The 18,300-nt window shown below is 35.7% G+C and overlaps 2 protein-coding genes across 5 annotated transcripts; one reads left to right on the forward strand and one right to left on the reverse strand.

Annotated features, from left to right (window-relative positions):
- The first annotated feature begins 4,492 nt into the window (after window positions 1-4,492).
- Window positions 4,493-7,326, forward strand: LOC108764439 (sodium/bile acid cotransporter 7). 3 transcript variants are annotated; one of them, XM_018512703.1, is made up of 6 exons: window positions 4,493-4,826; window positions 5,821-5,973; window positions 6,094-6,323; window positions 6,462-6,605; window positions 6,719-6,965; window positions 7,041-7,285. In XM_018512703.1, exons 2-6 carry the CDS (start codon window positions 5,844-5,846, stop codon window positions 7,283-7,285), a joined length of 996 nt encoding a protein of 331 aa, XP_018368205.1. In that variant the 5' UTR covers window positions 4,493-4,826; window positions 5,821-5,843. The 3 variants fall into 3 exon arrangements, with proteins under 3 accessions (XP_018368205.1, XP_018368213.1, XP_018368218.1); XM_018512711.1 differs by lacking the exon at window positions 4,493-4,826 and adding an exon at window positions 5,663-5,720; XM_018512716.1 differs by lacking the exon at window positions 4,493-4,826 and having other exon boundaries at window positions 5,844-5,973; window positions 7,041-7,326.
- A 920-nt stretch (window positions 7,327-8,246) lies between these two features.
- Window positions 8,247-16,306, reverse strand: swm (Zinc finger protein swm). 2 transcript variants are annotated; one of them, XM_018512856.1, is made up of 10 exons: window positions 16,099-16,306; window positions 14,777-14,895; window positions 14,385-14,685; window positions 13,988-14,152; window positions 13,460-13,827; window positions 13,046-13,291; window positions 10,681-11,184; window positions 9,805-10,589; window positions 9,128-9,382; window positions 8,247-8,602 (listed from the first exon to the last, which is right to left on the reverse strand). In XM_018512856.1, the coding sequence occupies exons 1-10, from the start codon at window positions 16,155-16,157 to the stop codon at window positions 8,525-8,527; spliced, it is 2,880 nt and encodes a 959-aa protein (XP_018368358.1). In that variant the 5' UTR covers window positions 16,158-16,306; the 3' UTR covers window positions 8,247-8,524. The 2 variants fall into 2 exon arrangements, with proteins under 2 accessions (XP_018368358.1, XP_018368350.1); XM_018512848.1 differs by having other exon boundaries at window positions 10,681-11,196.
- Window positions 16,307-18,300: the final 1,994 nt, after the last annotated feature.

Raw genomic sequence — 18,300 nt, forward strand, 5'->3', positions numbered from 1 at the left:
AATCTTTTATAAATTTACGAAAGAAGCTCGTAAGATCTAGGAAACGCTGAAACTTACATTTTTAGGCATTGGAAAGTCTTTGACAGCTTTAACATGACGATCACATAAGATAATTCCAGATGGTGAAAGAATATAATCTAAGTATTCGATTTTTTGTCTAAGAAAGTGACATTTCTTATAATTAAGTTTAAATTTATATTGTTTTAGCAACAGAAGCACCTCTTTCAATGTAGACAAATTTTCCTCGACTGATCCAGATGGCACCAAAACATCATCGATATAAATCAAAACCTTGTCCTCGCGTAAAAGAGGCTGAAAGATTTGAATCATTCTCTTTTGGAATTCAGCCGGCGCTTCACAATATCTAAAAAAGATAATTTGGTGTATTCGAACTGACCATCAGGGGTCGCAAAGGTAAAATATTTCGTATGATCCGGATGTACGTCTATATGATGAAAACCGTCTTTTAAATCTAGCAAAGAAAAAACTTTTTTATTGCCAAGTCGAGCAAAACAATTTTCCATTAATGAAGGAGGTATTTTTGTTTAACGACACGGTCATTCAACGGTTGCAAATCAACACATAGTCGCATCCGTTTTTCTTTATTACTGGTACTACTCTTGCACAATAAGGGGAGATACTTGGTTTAATAATACCTCTTTGCAAGAGATCGTCTATAATTTCTCGAATCTGATTTCTTTCAGACCATGCAAACGTCGAAGAGAATATGCATAAGTCGTGTTGTCTTTAAGAGACACTGTGACAGCATGACCATCCACAATTGGATTAATAGTTGCATACTCGACTTCACGAATCAATGATATAAGTTTTTCATCAACTGAAGGACCGAAATCAGATTCAAAAGTTGTTTCGTCGATTAAAGCAGGTGAGATAGATTGACAATTATCTTCCATAGATGCAATTTCAGAAAATAATTGTATCTTTGAACTTTCAGTCCCCCCCCCCCCCCCGAAAGATTCGCAAACAATAACAATTCTATACAATTGCAGGAAATCGCGACCAAGAATTAGATCAATAAAAAGTTCATCGTCCTCCAAAACAAGAAATGAAACTTTATAAAAGTCTTTTTTGGGAAAACTGTAAGCTGAAAATCAAAGGTAAATTCTCCAAAAACTTTAATTATTGATTTATTTATAGCTTTGAATGTACGCGCGAGATGGAACTTTTAATTGATTAAAGATTTATTAATAAATCTAGAGAAGATTGATGATCGGATAAAAGATACAGCACTACCCGTGTCAATCAGTGCATCTAAAAAACAATTCGTTTTATTTATCGCAGTCGCCTTAACGATATTGTCGTTTATACTGTTCATTGATCCGATGTCGACAAGAGCCACAGTCGGTGAATGTGATAACTAAGAAGCCTGGGAGGTCTGGCAGGACTGGGAGGACTGTGTAGGAGTCGTTTCTTTGACCGCAGCAATCGCTGATGCTTGAGCAGAAGAAGAAACTTGTGAGTTCTGTTCCTTTCTCTTCAGACGAAATTCTCTCGAGTATGACCCTTGGTCCAACAGTAGACGCAAAACAGGTCCTTAGAATCAGAAAGTGAATTGGTTTTACCAGTTATCGCCAGTGTTGGAACGTATCTAGGTAAAAGTATCAAGATATGGTATCTAGATACTTTAGCTGTACCTAAATGAGTTACCTAGATCCTTATTAACGTATTTAGGTACAGCTAAAGTATCTAGATACCAACACTGATTATCGCCTCATCTTTCCTAGGATTTGCTTTAGAATTAATAGGCTTAACAGGAGCAGGTGGCGTCTTTTTGAAAGGATCACCATAAGCCAAAATAAGAGAGTGGGTTTTATCCAGGAATTGATCAAGTATTTCCGCTTGGATCAAAGAAGCTGAAGCTCTTAATGATGGATTGCTTAAACCTGACATCAGGAAATTAATATTTAATTCTTTTTCAGGTAAACGAAGGTTTTGCATAAACTTTAATTTCTGCGTGGCATAATCCTGAAAGGATTCCTTAGTATAATTCCATTTTCGACTTTCTACTTTTTGGTAAGTTACGTGAAAGGGTATACCCTTCTGAATTTCTGAGAGATGGCTTGTTTTAAATTTAACCAGGAATCATTTACAGTACCTGAATTAAGATCCAACCAATCTTTTGCAGTCTTATTCAACTTGCTACTGGCGGCCTGGAGTGTTACCTGATCGGAAACAGCATGGATACGAGAAACACGTTCCACTTTCTCGATCCAGATATCAACATTTTCGTCTTCCAAACCTGAGGAGGGCAGCTGCGACACTAACAGATTGACGGCTTGCGCAACAAGAAAGCTAAAGCAGGCCTCTGAACATGGACAGATACTCCCGATAAAACAGAGGAAGACTCAAAGTTTTGAGGCTCTGCATTGGAGATTTGAATCGAGCCAACTAATTGAGTTACTTGCTGCATCAATTCACTCTGTTGCTTCAAGAATTCAGTAAAGAAGCCAAACATCTGCTGCATTGAAGGATCAGAAACAAGAGGAGAAGACCTCGAAGGAGACGCATCGCCCCTATTAGAGGATGGTTGAGTTGAAGCTCGTGCATTGCTGGATAATGTGCCATCAGTCGACACAAAAGCAAAGTCAGTAAGAGGACGTTCCAAGTGAATTATAATTTGGTCAATCAGCCGTTCACGAGATAAGGCTGGCACAAGGCCATAATTAAGAACTTCTGTCTTGAGTTCATCAAAAGAGAGTTGGTCCAAGCGATTTCGATCCATTTAGACAGAAAAAATGACGTGATGTCACACAAGACAAAACTACTCCGAAAGACAATCTAATGTGTGATACTGAATTGTACGCTGACCTTTAGTTGATCTCTTCTTTATGAGATCGAGCAATGGCAGACTATTCCGTAATTCCGAGTCAAGACTGCCAACGAATGATAATGTTAATTCGTCGGACTCCGCTATTCCACGCTATTAACGACTCCGAAAGAAGATCATCAGGAAATTAATCCAAAATCAATTGTAATATCCCACTTCTGAGCTGTAAGAATTCGTCTTATAGATGTTTTCGCAGGATGATTAATAAATGTTTTCTAAATATGTTGTCTTTCAATCAGATGTTGAGGGCGAATTAGCTTAAAGTTTGACTTTATGATAAATTCAATGTGAGCAATTGATAATAGGATAATAGTCAGGTTTATTTTAATAGATTGGTCTGAGGTACAAATTTTACGACACGCGTCCTTACGACTCGACGTCTAAAGGCCCATCTACAATACACGGAGTAAGAAGTAAGAGTAAGAAATTGACCAATCACAGTCGATTATTCTTCTCACATTCGACTGTGATTGGTCAATTTCTTACTCTTACTTCTTACTCCGTGTATTGTAGACGGGCCTTGAGGCGTCGTCTACAATACACGGAGTAAGAAGGAAGAGTAAGAAATTGACCAATCACAGTCAAATGTGAGAAGAATACTCGACTGTGATTGGTCAATTTCTTACTCTTAGTCCGGATCTACAATAGGGTTTTAAGCCTTAAACCATAAGAAATGGGCCAATCACAGTCGCTTATTCTTCTCGGATTCGACTGTAATTGGTCAATTTCTTACGGCTTAAGGCTTAAAACACCTATTGTAGATCCGGGGTTACTTTTTACTCCGTGTATTGTAGACGGGCCTTTATTGGTCAATTTCTTACTCTTACTTCTTACTCCGTGTATTGTAGACGGGCCTTAAGGCGTCGTCTACAATACACGGAGTAATGCGTGGTCTACAATGGCAGTAGCAGTAGTGGATTAGGTTGTAAGAGTAAGAAATTGATCAATTGCAGTCAATTATTCTTCTCACATTCGACTGTGATTGGTCAATTTCTTACTCTTACAATCTAATCCACTACTGCTACTGTTATTGTAGACCGCGCATAAGAAGAGTAAGAAATTGACCAATCACAGTTGAATGTGAGAAGAATAATCGACTGTGATTGGTCAATTTCTTACTCTTACTTCTTACTTCGTGTATTGTAGACGACGCCTAAAGGCCCGTCTACAATAAACGGAGTAAGAAGTAAGAGTAAGAAATTGACCAATCACAGTCGATTATTCTTCTCACATTCGACTGTGATTGGTCAATTTCTTACTCTTACTTCTTATTCCATGTATTGTAGACGGGCCTTAAAGCGGAACAAGAGCAGAACCAATCACAAGCATTCGCACCAATTGCAGTTGGCGGAACGCTTGTGATTGGTTCTGCTCTCATTCCGCGTTACGTTATTCCGCTGCATGGGTAAACACCCTCAAGCTGCAGTGTTTACATACAAGTTTATTCTTAAAACACACTTTCAGCGACTTTCAGCAGGGGATTGATTCTATATTTTGAAACAAGGTGAAAATTACAAAAGTGAGCGAATTTACTAGAATACTGATAATTTCATTGGTCAACACTTAGAAAATTTGCTCACTATTGTAATTTTCATCTTGTTTGAAGATACAGAATCAACCCCTAGGTGTTGCAATAATTTACAATTTGTGACTGGCAACTTGCCACTCCGCAATTGGCAACGGGGTGTTTGCAACTTATTGTAGAACGGCCTTAAATGGAACGCAGCCCAACCCAAATTGATTCGAGCCATCCGAGCATTCCTATTCCCATCATTCCCATTCCGGGATCCAGGAAAGAAGGAAATTTTTCATCGGTTTTATTCTGCCTGATTCTGCCTTGAAGATGAGGAAGGTTGTGGCTCGATTACGTTGTTCGGTTCTATTAATGCAAATGGAGGTGCTCCAAAATTAAACGAGAAACAATAATATAATTCTTTGCGAACCGTATCGCCGACTAATAAATAACCTCTTCAGTGTCGTAAATAATTCCGCATGTTATTACGTCTGCGAAAGCTATTTTTACGATAAATTCACGAATTCTTTCTTAGATCCACAAATATATACCTAGCTCGCAATATTTTCATTATATTTTAGTCGATTATATAGATAATGTATGTACATACAATAGCGTGTAACAGTGCATGTAATGGCTCCGCATAATAGTTCTTGAATAAATAATCAACTTCCATTTACAAAAAGGCATTTCTTTATTCGATCGGCACCATTTCAATTCCTATACATATATTATTACAGGAAGTAGTCCTGTGCAACACAAGTTAATTCTTTTTTACGTTTGTTAATCGCTTTCAGATACTTGCGCAAATAAGCTTTTAAGCACAATGAGACGATAGAAGCGCAGCAATAGACGATTGCATAGAAAAGTTACCAAAGTCGACGCTTATGCTTCCGATTATTTATAATTGGACACGTTTTTGCAGGATCCGTTTACACTGATCAATACTATGCTCTTTTGGTTTCTTTATCTGCAAGATTTGAACAATCGGATATAAGAAAACATAAAAATCTTTATATTAAAATAATTTCTAATTATCCCCTTTATATTTTAATCGTAATTACTAGTAATTAATAGGATGCATTTGCAGCAAGTTTTTCTTACAATTTTTTACGTTTTATGCATCTTGTTTCTAAGAATATCATTTTTATTGTTTTGTTCAATAAGATTGATAAATTAACTTGAATTATTTGAGAACGACGTTTGTACGATTAGAACATAACTGCCACAAATGGATTTATGCTATGATGTCTTACTTAAAGTTGAAGAGTTAATTTGATTTCTTTTATGCTCTTTTCACTACTTCATTGACGGTTTTCGTAGAATCTGAAAATTTAGCTTTCACGCATGCTTTTTTAGGTAAGATTATCAATGATAACTATCTTATAAATGCATTTTATATTCATAAATAATTTCTGTGAGACGTTGATATGAAGAATACAATGTATCTCTTTTTTAGGTATGTTTCAAAATAATTAAAAAATGAGTGTAAATATCAATCTACAGCCAAGAAAGAAAAAAACTAATCTTTTATATCGATATGGATATGTTCTATTAATGCTCGCATGCATGATACTTGCAACTATTCAACCGCATATTGGCGCAACGAATGGTAAACAGTTTTCAATAAATGGCTTCAATAAAGAAAAGAGAAATATATATACATAAAAAGAAATCTTGCACTATCTTTATCCTGTCAATTGGGGTAATAATGCATTGATTTTTATTGCAGGTATAATCAACGGTAACTTTATCATTCGCTATTTCGCTGTACCTTCGATGTACTTAGAAGCCGGATTATTATGCGATCCCAAGTCTCTTTACTCAACATTGAAGGACGGCTATCTTCTGACATTTGTGATGGTTTTCGTGTATATTTTGATGCCCTTTCTAGCACGGATCGGGACGTACCTATTAATGACCTATGCGAAAGTTAATATATGGCTACTCAAAGGAATGGAGGTGATTAAAAACATTTGTATTTAATTAATCCTTGTTGACACACAATAGATTAAATAAATATATATCTATGCAAAAAACTTGTATATATTATGTATTTATAGATAGAAATTAAAACACAATTATTAATGTATCTTTCAGGTCCTTTACTGTATGCCACCGCCATTCAGTACGGGACTTGCCTTATGCCGTTTGGCACAAGCTGATTTGCCTACGAGCGTAATTACCACGCTGGTGTCACACTTTGGAGGATTATTCTTATCTCCTATTTTACTGTATCTAATGGTAATACTTTTTGGAATGGAAATATTTTTTCTTATTAGAACGTATTACATACTCAATAGACTGCTTATCTTTACAATTTACATTATTTGTTATATATATATATATATATATAGTTGGGAACATCTACTCCACCATTAGTTGGAATTAACATTAGAGAAATTATATACAGCACACTTTTTCCCTTGGGGATGGGTATCATCTTACGGATGTTCATACTGAAAAATAAATGTTTCAACGTTAATACAAGTTGGTTTTCCCAAATTTTATTGCTGGCAATAGCATATCACTGGTTTTGCGATGCTGTTCTGGCAGATGCTTCATCGTTACAAGCGGTGGATATACTATTCTGTGTACTTATTGGTAAGTTATTGAACTTTTAGTTAATTTCTTAATTACTTCTCGTCTTGGATTCAACACTATATGTATCTTTTCAAGCGTGCCTGGCTCAGATCTTCCTTAGCAGTTTATGCTGGATCTTGTGCTCCCAGTGGTTACCACGAAATGTTCTGTTGGCTGCGTTATTTACCAGCACTCACAAATCCGTTAGTCTCGGCGGTTGGATCTTACGTGGGGCGTACCATGGCTCAGCTCACGGGCCAGCAGTGAATTTACCATTGAGAATATTACCTGTTGCACAATTGTTGTTAGGTAGTTTGTTAGCCAGCTGGTTGGCTCCATAAAAAAAATGGAATTAATAAAATCACGGATAAATTTTAGAGGAAATTTAATGAGATTGAATTATTAAAAATTTATTATAAATAAAACATGGAATATTGAAAAATAGATAAATTGAATACATATATCAAGATCATCAACATTTTCATATTTCATTATTCCAAATTTCTTAAGGACTTTAATCAAACAAACTTCACGCAGAGAATCATTTTTGTGTTATCAAATAGTTTTATTCGTTCGTTGATTAAATTGTCTAGAATAAATACGTTTTAAAATGAGCAATTTTGCATATAATATTTATATGTTATTTATGATCGTTACATATTGTATAATTCGATACTTACCTTGAAACTGGATGGAATGGTTTGTAAGAATCATGTATTACTGTTTTAATCTGGATTGAAAGAATTTATGTAAATAATGCGCGAAATATTTCATATATATATATATATATATAGATATATATCTCATTGCAATTTTTTCAGTAATCTAATTCACTGACATCTTTTAAAAACAATAAAGATGATACATTGTACTGCTCATTATTACAAGAATCGTTTTAAATAGGTATAATAGATAAAAGTCAACAGCCAATCGAGCGAGATGTTATGACTTATGATTGAATCTCATACAATATAGATAGCTATTTGTATTGTATAAATTACAAATATAGTTTCCTCATCCTCGAATGAAAAAGTTCTTAATATTCTCGAAATTACAAGCTCCTACTTATTCTAAATCCGTCTACCATGTACGAGCCTTTAAAACAACAAGAGCTAGGAAAACGATTCGAGTTCTACGTACAAAAGAAGAGGACTTGTGTGAAACTCAGAATGACAGGTGTTCCTTTGTTTTTTCTTCCCATACAAAACATAGCGATTTTATTCTACAAATAAATTTTGGTTAGTTATTCCTGTTCGAAAACTTGCATATTGATTCTCTTTTTCTTTCTTTTTCCTTTCTCTATTTGTGATGCGCCACTTAATGTGGTACATCGTACCGTCATTGGTGCGCATGTGTATTGTATATTCAATAATATTAACAAATAGTGTAACACTCATGATAACGCTGATGAGCATGATGTATTTCGATTTCTTCGTGAAAATGGCAATGAATGCATCAAATGGCGGTGCAGCAATGTAGGCGTAAGTACCAGGTCGCGTACGATGATCGGCCCGGATGATCACGCAGTCGTTACATTTGACACCAAGCTCCTGTCACAAACGGCGCTGACGCTGATGCTGCTATCGCCGCCAGCTGCGTGACTCGCCATCCTCGTCTTCTTCTTCCTCGTTCTCCTCTAAAAGTAATGCCTCCGTACCCTGAAAAAATCAATAAAACTTTTAAAAAACTAAAAATGTAGAGATGTTCTGATGACAGAACATCTACGTTAATAAAATATTTATTACCGGACAGTTGCATTAGCCTATTTCCCCCGATTGCACTCTCATCTGCTGATGCTTAGTAATTTTTCCCTTTGTTTTACCAATGAGAATGTTTTATTTATTAAATTGGCCAATTAGCAAGATATGCGCGCAAGCGAAACCCTCCCATTTATTACATAAAGGACACAGCTGCGTTCATAATTTCAGATAAATAAATACAAAAATTTTCCTTGTTAAGTATTTTCTTGCCTATTTGCGAAATCTAAACAAAAGCCACAGAAACCATCTTAATCAACAAAAAATCTAAAATTTTCAAATTTCCAATACACTAGCAAAGTACTTTTTAAATTTGTTTTATAACTTTTTGTATATTCTATTTATTATTATTCTCATTGAAATTTAAATTTTATATAAATATATATAAAATTATATTTATTATGTGAGTCTTATGCTAAAACTTACTTCTAAGTCAATTTCTTCATCTGCCGTAGGTGCGGTTTGTTCGGAACGCGATGAGAGCTGTATAGATGTGCTCGAGTTAGTACCAGCTCCTCCACGGTGTAAATGATGGCCGGATACCCAAGTTATTGATAACAGTCTGTCTTGAAATGTACGTCCTTTCACAAGGGCCACTTCAGCTTCCTTTCTCGATTTGAAATTAATCACAATCGAGGGAGTCGCATCATCAACTATTTGATTCACTATTTCACCAAATTGCTGAAACACAAAAAAATTAGCAATATTAATTGCATATCACACGTTTATTAAAACATAATGAAAGGAATATGTGAAGTCTTATACATAATTATAACAAAAATATCAGTTATTAGAAAAAAAGATTGATTTATGTTTTTAATGATGAAGAAGAAACTTATGAAAAATAATTAAACCTATTTCAGAGGAATTGGAAATATAGCATAATACATATAACAACTTTTTGTGTATCTTTCAGTTATTTTTGAGCGATAAAAATATAATAAAAATATTAAATCCGTCTCGTTTCATGCATGATGTACACATGATACATCATTTAATCCTCATTCTTGATCGAATTAAATTAGGACAAAACAATATATTATCGTAAAAGAAACACACTTTACATAGAAATATTATAAATATCATAAATGCATAAATCTTACTTGAAAATGCGCAAGGACCTCTGCCTTCTCTTCAGTTTCATAACCAGAGACTAAAAGACTCGTTGGCCGATGATCCACTGAGACATGGGCAAAACTTCCTCTGCCACGACCCCTGAAGGATATCGTATGCGTACCGCGTGCTACTCGACTAACTTTTGCACCTCTACCCACGCCAGGATTCGTGTTCAAACCCAACGCGGCTGCTTGGGCTCGGAGTTCGTTCAATCTCTTCTGTAACTCACCAGCGTCTTGACCTTCTTGTTGCGCGGTCATTAAATCTAATTCGGCATCCAGTATTTCCTTCTGCGCTTGCTCCCTAGACTTGACCTGCGACTTATTACTGCCAATCTGGCCGTTTGCAGCCAAATCCTTGCGCAAATTGTCAACCGACTGTTGCATAGTCTTTATCGTCGGCATGATCGATTCCTTTTGCTCCGGATTCTTTTCGGCCTTGTCAATCAAGGCACGTAATTCAATGAGATGCTTATCTAGTAACTCTTGTTTCCTTTTGCGCAGATCAGCGGTCAGCTTTATTGCCTCCTTACGTTTCTCCTCTTGCTTCTTCTTTAGTGTTTCCTTCGCCGCTAATATCTCCTGTGTTTTCTTTATCGCAAGAACTTTGTCCTCTCGAGTAGGAATAACGGCAGCTTTAGGTGAAGTTGGAACTAAGGCTTGCGTGACTTGTTCTTCGGTCGAACGACGCGTAGGAACATACTCGTTATCTTCAGTTTTTGTCGATAACGTTACCGCAGCGCCTAGCCTTTCTTTAACAGAGGGACGGCATCCTAGATACAATAAAATTTCTCGTTACTAAGTCGCTTAATAATTTAACATCTATAATATTTATTGTAAATAATAAAAGGTGTGCTATCTTACCCGGTGGCACATTTTCAATAGCTCCACCAGCCGCATTATTATTGACATTATTATGCCAAAATACTTTAATAAATCTATTATTTAACACAGCCTCTGCGCTTCTATAAGCAGACTTTGCTTCGGCTGGCAACTGGAAAGTAACTAAGGCTGCCTCAGGATCGCCACCAAAATTAACTTGGATATTTACAATTTTACCAAATTTGGAAAAATGATTATTTAATTGAGTTATATTGTTTAAGCTTCGTGGAACCTTTTTCAGTTCAAGAGAGCAATTGGCCGGGTTATGCACCACTCTCTGTTTCGGTCCAAGACGATTAAAGTCAAATGTTTGTTTGCGTTTTAATGGATTGCTTTGGGTATGGGTTATTTCTGATGAGTTTGTATGGGGAATAACTGGCACACTGATCAGTTCTCTTTGTCCTCTGCCATAAATCCCAGGCGCAGATTGCGGATGTCTACCCCATGGCATTCGTGGCTCCATGCTAGGTGCGTCAGGATTATATTCTGTAAAAACATCTACCATATTTAATTCATTACATTTTAGAATATATTAAATACCGCGCTTAAACTGTGTATAATGATACAATATATAATAAGAAATAAATACAATAAAAAGGCATGTAAAAGTCTAAACTACAAATATTTTTTATATGTTAAAAAATAAAATTATATTCTAATCAATTATAATTAAATTATGGTATTACATGTTTCGCCCTTTCAATTAAGCCCTCTTCAGATATATACTAAACACAAAGATGTTACCATAATCAAACCATAATCAAAAAGACATGAAATACATTATAAATGTATGTCGTGAGACCAGTTGAACGTTGCACAGAGGAATGGAAATTGCTTGCTAAAAGATTGGAAGACCGTTAAATTAAATATGAAGATATAAAATCGGGCCAGGAATAAAATTAAAAATATATAACTGTTGCGACGGACAAACTCTGACTAAAAGATAAATAATAAAACTAGTGTAATCATGGCAACGCAAAGTTAGACCTTGTTTACAATCGGAATGTATGCTTTATGTAGGCCCTCAGTATCAGTTTAAAGATTAAGGTTATTCTTTTTATTTTATGATAATTAATAAAATATAATTATTAAAATATCAAAAAATTCTTTTCAATCGATCTTTCAACCTTTTGGCGAGCAATTTCCGTTCCTCTGTGCAATGTTCAACTGGTCTCACGACATACATTTATAATGTATTCCATGTCTTTTAACACTGTTTGATTATGGTAACATTTTTGCGTTTAGTATATATCTGAAAAGGGCCTAATTGAAAGGCCGAAACATGTAATATCGTAATTTAATTATAATTAATTAGAATACGATTTTATTGTTTAACATATAAAAAGTATTTGTATTTTAGACTCTTACATGTTCTGTTATTGTGTATTTATTTCTTATTAATATCAAAAGTCCTTTTTTATTATTATTAACAATATATAATTATAATACAACTTCATAGAGAGTTGGCCCTTTTTTTATAATTTATCAATTTTAGTTTAAGTCGGAGTTACAATTTTATGTGTGTATTAACACTTCGCAGTTTGCGTATTTATTACACTGTTGAAATATCCGAATAAAACAAATTAAATATACTATAATATAAACGGAGCCGCATATTTTTTTACAGTAAATATGTGCCAAATAGGCCATGTTGAGATACACATTACCAGTCTAAAAATTTTTAGCTCACGTTACATATACTATGAATTTTCAATATTGGCAACGTATATATCTAAATACGATCACAATAACACCTATTAAAATTAAAATACTTTGTTTTATTTTTAGTTTTTATCTATAACAATTGCATGTAATAATAGTTGTGTGTATTTATCGATCAGACTTATGTTTTTAAGCGACATCGCTATGCCGTCAGCAAATCGCAGAATTAATAATTTACATACGAATAAAAGACCTGTAAGCTTTCGCTGTTTCGCAGAGGTGTGTTTTACTTGTATTAGAATTATTTTTGCCATTAATATTACTATATTTTATTTTACTTCAATTTAACAGTTTATAATTTGACTAATATTTTAAATTGTTTAAAAATTGTTAATTTTATAATTTTCACTAATGCTTCTTTTGATATATATATGCAGTCAAAAATATAGTTTACTTCTTAAAAAATTGCTTTATTACGGCATTATATTAAATCACATAAGACGATTATAAGATTAATGGTGCGGCCACAATAGAAGGAATAAGGAATTAGAAATAAGGAATAAGGATTCCAACCTATCAGAAACCGTGTATTCCGGTGTATCCGATATCTGATAGGTTGAAATCATTATTCCTAATTCCTTATTCCTTCTATTGTGGCTGCACCTTTATACGTAGAAATACACACCCATATTAGAATGATGGTTTCTTAAGTGAGATGGTGGTAAACTGGCAAGAGGAAGATGTGGCGGTGGTGGGTTACCATTAGGACCCTGCGGTGGTTCTGGTACCGTAGCTACTGGAACTGTTCCTGGAGCTTGAGCACTATGAGGCCCGAAACTCAAAACACGACTAAGTGCCACATCTTCTAACACAACTGGGTCTGTTCCGTGATCATAAGGACAAAGATCTCCCCTCATACAATATCCCTTTTCTAAAATAAACAGAAAGATAAACAAATAATAAATAATATTTAAATGTCATTTAACAAAAATATTCCTTATAATTTTGAGTCATTCTATTTTTACGATCAGCCTAAACTTTTAAAGAAATAGCAATTTTTTCACAATAGCTGTCTCCTAAATTATCAAAAAATACGTACCGTCAAAATCTCTGCAACGTCTCTTTGCTTGTTGTTGAAAAGAACCTGTCTGATTATTTGGAATACTACCCGCAACAGCCACAACACTTTGTATCGATTGACTAGTTGTAGACAGCCTCATGTCCACATCTCCGTGATTACTATCTTGAGTTGGTGTACCACCACCAGGGCTTCCCTCAATTCGTTCCGTTCTATCTACCTCTATCCTTTCGAAGCGATCGATCTTCTTTCGCTCAATTGATCTTGAACGCGATCGAGATCGAAGCGGCGTCGGAGATCTATTCCTGAACCTTGCTCGATGATCGCGACTATCTGGACCGTCGCGTATTCTAGGTCGTATCGGAGATGTACTGCGACTCCTAGTACGTCTAAAAGATAAAACTATATAGTAAAATATTCAAGAATTGTTTAAAAATTCTAGAAAAGAGACTCAATAAATTATTTTAAAGAAAGCCTTTTGTAATAGTGTCAACAAAAAAAAATTTTAAATCCTGTTAAACATTTCAAAATACAAATACGTGATCGTACCGGCGATCATGTCGTCTGGTACTGATCGGTGGAGATTCGTTTCGCCATGGGCGACTTCTATCTCTTTCTCTATCACGCCGAATGTGTTCTCTACTTCTAGATCTACGTCTGTCTCTTTCCCATGATCGTGATCGTGATCGTGTTCTCGATCTCATTCTCCCACTCCTATATTTTACATAGTATAATAATATAAATGAAATTCCAATATTATTAAGTACTAAATATATTAGTAAATGTATTTAGTAATTAATGTACTGAAATTCTTGTATTCTTATATTTTTGGACTCTCCTGTTTCATATAAGCTATAAGCATGAATGAACATTGACTTAATAAATATTGACTGTGAACATCGAATCATACAGATAATTCTTTATCTCAAAAGAAAGGAAAGATTACCTGCTTCGAGATCGTTTTTCCTTTTCTTTATCCTTATCTGAATCAGATTTTCTAGTCTCGCGTTTACTAATTACTGCAGGAGCTGATCCATTAATTTGAAGTGGGACAGGGGGATTTGTAATAATAGGTACTAGTGGAATTGTTGCATCTATTATTTTCTCCGTTGACGATGACACAACTGGAGCTGATGGATTTACGCCGGGTGGTGTCCCACCACCATCTGGATCGCTCTTAGGTGGTGGAAACACATAATCCTGAGTCTCCAACGTCTTGAAGAGTAACTCCACAAAGTTTTTGGTTTCTAAAAACAATAATTGCAATATGTTTTCACATCAGGAGATCGTTAGATAATTAAATTTTCAATTTCTTTAGAATATTTTGTATAAACGCACCTTTTTGCAGAAATACATCCAACTGCTCAACCATGTCACCGCGGAGTTCCTCTAAAGTTTTGTCTTTCTTGACCAACGCATAGACATATTTGGCCAAAGCAGCAGGATCTGCATCACATCTAGCAAAAGAAAATCAATTATTTAATTATAGATATTCACTCGACAGACATAACGTAAAAAATACATAAATAAAACAAAAATACAAATGTTTCAGTTTAAGTAAAATTATCATGTAATATTTTACAGCTTATACATGAAACAAGCCAAGAGAAAACATATATTAAATATAATTCATATCTACTTTAATTTAAGAATTTTGTATACTCTGAATAAGATTTTACTGAACATGACAATAAATTGCTTTACATTAATAGCAACTAAATCACCTGCTATCTTTTTGAATAACTTTACATCTTGCTATTTTTTTAATTCCATAAATCATAATCCTATAATTCACAATTTGCAACAAAAATTATAAATGGTATAATGCTTTTTTTCAGCTTAAAATTTTTTTCTAAATGAAATGTTAGAAATCTCTAAATTACAAGATGAATAAGAAACATTTTGTATGTGTCATATATCAATCGTAATATTTTAACGCAAACAGGTCGTTCTTTGTAAGACTTAATGAAAGCAAAGCTTGTGTTTAATTAGTTTTTTTCCCTTTTATAGAGATAAAAATAAACTTCTTTAAATAGTTACGTGATAAAAGTCACATAAATAAAATTAATTAATATAATCAAATGAAAAATTGTGACATGTTTATTCATAGTCTGCTTACTGAGAATAAAAACTATACATTAAAATATACAAAGCATATAGTATCTACTGGTACTCAATGAAATAATTTCCTAATCACCCTAATCATTGCGGAATATGACAAAGATAGTCATCATAAGCAAAAATACCAAAATTTTCATTTACTGATCCAACACAAATGCATAATGCTGCTTGCAACGTATTAAGCGAGAGACCAACAAATAATAGCATAATACGGTCCCAGAATTTAATATTCGCATCCAATTGATAAATCGGTTAAGAAGAGAGATGGTTAAGTATTGGCTACATTTGGTAGAACAATGCCGAGTAATGCTGGTGCAGACGAAGACAGGTGCAAGAGTGTTCGGAGGATGGAGAAAAAGAAACACAGAAGTGGCGATTGTCAATGCATCTCTCCCGTGTAAATATATACCATGCCACACAGGGTGTGTAGCACAGCACAGCATTAACCACATGTACGGCCATTTACGAACACCGAGCGCGTACACACACGCACGGAGTGGTGCACTCTCTTTAGGGGGGTACAAGACTGGCCTACTTACAACGGCTCCAGCACGGCGGTAAGCCAAGCCTTGAACACGTCTGGATTGTCGATTATCATTCTCGGTGAGTTCCGTGTCACGGTTTGGCATAGAAGGCCTAACGGACACACGTCAATCACACAGGGTACCACAAGAGAGCGTGAAACCAGTACCCTCTTAAATGAAGACAGTCGCCATTCTGAAATCGGTCGCTAATGTCGCTATTGCATTGGCAAGGAGCAATTGCGCGTATCTAGATGGCGCGTCAGAAAGTGCCACGGGATTTGGTAACAGCTGCTGCCGCCACCGCGTTTAAAGCCTTGCATCCAAGGTGCGAGAAGTCGAGGGCCGGTATTCATAGTCAGATCTTATGGGCCTTCTACAATCAGCCGCAAATTAGAACGTCAGAAGTCTTAGGTCCGTTTTCACCAACGCAGATCATCTTTAATCTCGGTTCAACTTACTCTTTGTCTTTTTCTAGTTCTAAAGATTAGAAAAAGACGAAGAGTAAGTTGAACCGAGATTAAAGTTAATCTATATTGGTGGAAATGGGCATTAACCAGTCTTAACCAAGTCGTTCAAGTTGGCTATTGGCCAACTTCACCGATTATAGGTTTGTCGCGTCGCATACTCCAACATGCTTCAATATCCCATCATAGCTCCTACTCACTCTAACGAGCGCGTTTGAGTGAGTAGGAGCTAGTTGGAGGAAGTAGGAGTATTTTGGAGCATGCGACGCGAACAAACCTTTTGACTCAAGATCGCTTAGAACTTCTGACTTGCGGCTCTTAGGGCCTGCGAACAATAGAGGAACAAGAATTAGATATTAAGATTTCAACCTATCAGAAATCGTGTATTCCGATGTAATCAGTTTCTGATAGGTTGAAATCTTAATATCTAATTCCTGTTCCTCTATTGTGCGCAGGCCCTTATTGTAGAAGGCCTATTCTAGGTTTGTTCGTGTCGCATGCTCCAACATGCTCCTACCATAGTTCCTACTTATTCCAACATGGTCGTTAAAGGCCCGTATTCAGAGCGAGCTTTTATCGATAAAAGCGCGCTTTTATCTCTAGAATTCTATAGTATGTGTAATGTAAATTATAGCATGTTAGCCCGCTAACATCGTTGTAAGCGCATTCTGAATACGGGCCGGTGTGAATAGGAGCTATAGTAGGAGCATGTTGGAGCACGCGACGCGAACAAACCTTATATTCAAGACCGTCTTAAGTACGGTCTTAAGAAGTCACGAACCAATCAGAAGGCCGCATTAGCGTCTTAGGCTGAGTTTCCACTGAGCGCGTCACGCGTCGCGTCGTCGAAGGAGAGAAAGAGAGGGGTTGTGTATTTATATAATCTTATCTCTTTTTCTCTTTCATGACGCGACGCATGACGCGCTCAGTGGATACGTACCATAAGATGGTCTTGAAATAAGACTCGACCATGGAGTATAAAGACCAGGAGATCGAACCTTAGAACATATACACATGGAACACTCATTGCCTATACCGCCAATGCATTGGGCTGAAGCCAAGATAGGTACGAGAGAGAAAGGTATAGAAGACCTAAAATGCGCATGTTCAGTTCCGTCATTCCGTTCGTCAATCCATTGGAACGAATGGAAAACGTAATAGATGGAATCACCTGACGAAATTGAGCATGCGCATTGCGAATTTTAGGTCTTCTATACCTTTCTCTCTCACACCTATCTTGGCTTCAGCCTGAGCGTCCTATTATCATTCCATGTGTATATGTTCTAAGGATTCGCTGTTGCAATTGCGTGACTTGGCAGCCATTTATAGTACTAGTGACATATTTCTGTTTCATTTTATCCTATACATTCTATCTCACATTATCCTACACGTCTTATCTTGTTTGACATAGTTTAAAGGCAGTTTCATAGCATGTCGGCCATGTTTAGTACTTTCCTGAAGCTGGAAACACAATAGACACAGGCAATATGCACAGGCAACAGGAAATAACGAGCCGTCCAATCAGAGCTCTGGGATATAATATCGAACTTATACCCCAAAGCTCTGATTGGACGGCTCGTTATTCCCTGTTGCCTGTGCCTATTGCCTGTGTCTATTGTGTTTCCAGCTTTAGCACTTTTGTCATATACTGACTTAAGGGGATGCTAAACCGATTACCCAACTCAATCAAGGTCGATAGTACAGACTCTTTTAATTCCAAATTCGATAATAGTGGTGACATCTTTGATTTAGT

This window comes from Trachymyrmex cornetzi, unplaced genomic scaffold (genome assembly GCF_001594075.2).
Source record: "Trachymyrmex cornetzi isolate Tcor2-1 unplaced genomic scaffold, Tcor1.1 scaffold1137, whole genome shotgun sequence".
NCBI lineage: Eukaryota > Metazoa > Arthropoda > Insecta > Hymenoptera > Formicidae > Trachymyrmex > Trachymyrmex cornetzi.

Coding starts and splice junctions, on each gene's coding strand:
- LOC108764439 (XM_018512703.1), top strand. CDS start 5,844: ATGAGTGTAAATATCAATCTACAGCCAAGAAAGAAAAAAACTAATCTT. Junction 6,324..6,461: donor GGCTACTCAAAGGAATGGAG/GTGATTAAAAAC, acceptor TGTATCTTTCAG/GTCCTTTACTGTATGCCACC. Junction 6,966..7,040: donor ACTATTCTGTGTACTTATTG/GTAAGTTATTGA, acceptor TATCTTTTCAAG/CGTGCCTGGCTCAGATCTTC.
- swm (XM_018512848.1), bottom strand. CDS start 16,157: ATGATAATCGACAATCCAGACGTGTTCAAGGCTTGGCTTACCGCCGTG. Junction 14,896..16,098: donor ACCGCCGTGCTGGAGCCGTT/GTAAGTAGGCCA, acceptor TTCTTTTGCTAG/ATGTGATGCAGATCCTGCTG. Junction 14,686..14,776: donor GGATGTATTTCTGCAAAAAG/GTGCGTTTATAC, acceptor TATTGTTTTTAG/AAACCAAAAACTTTGTGGAG.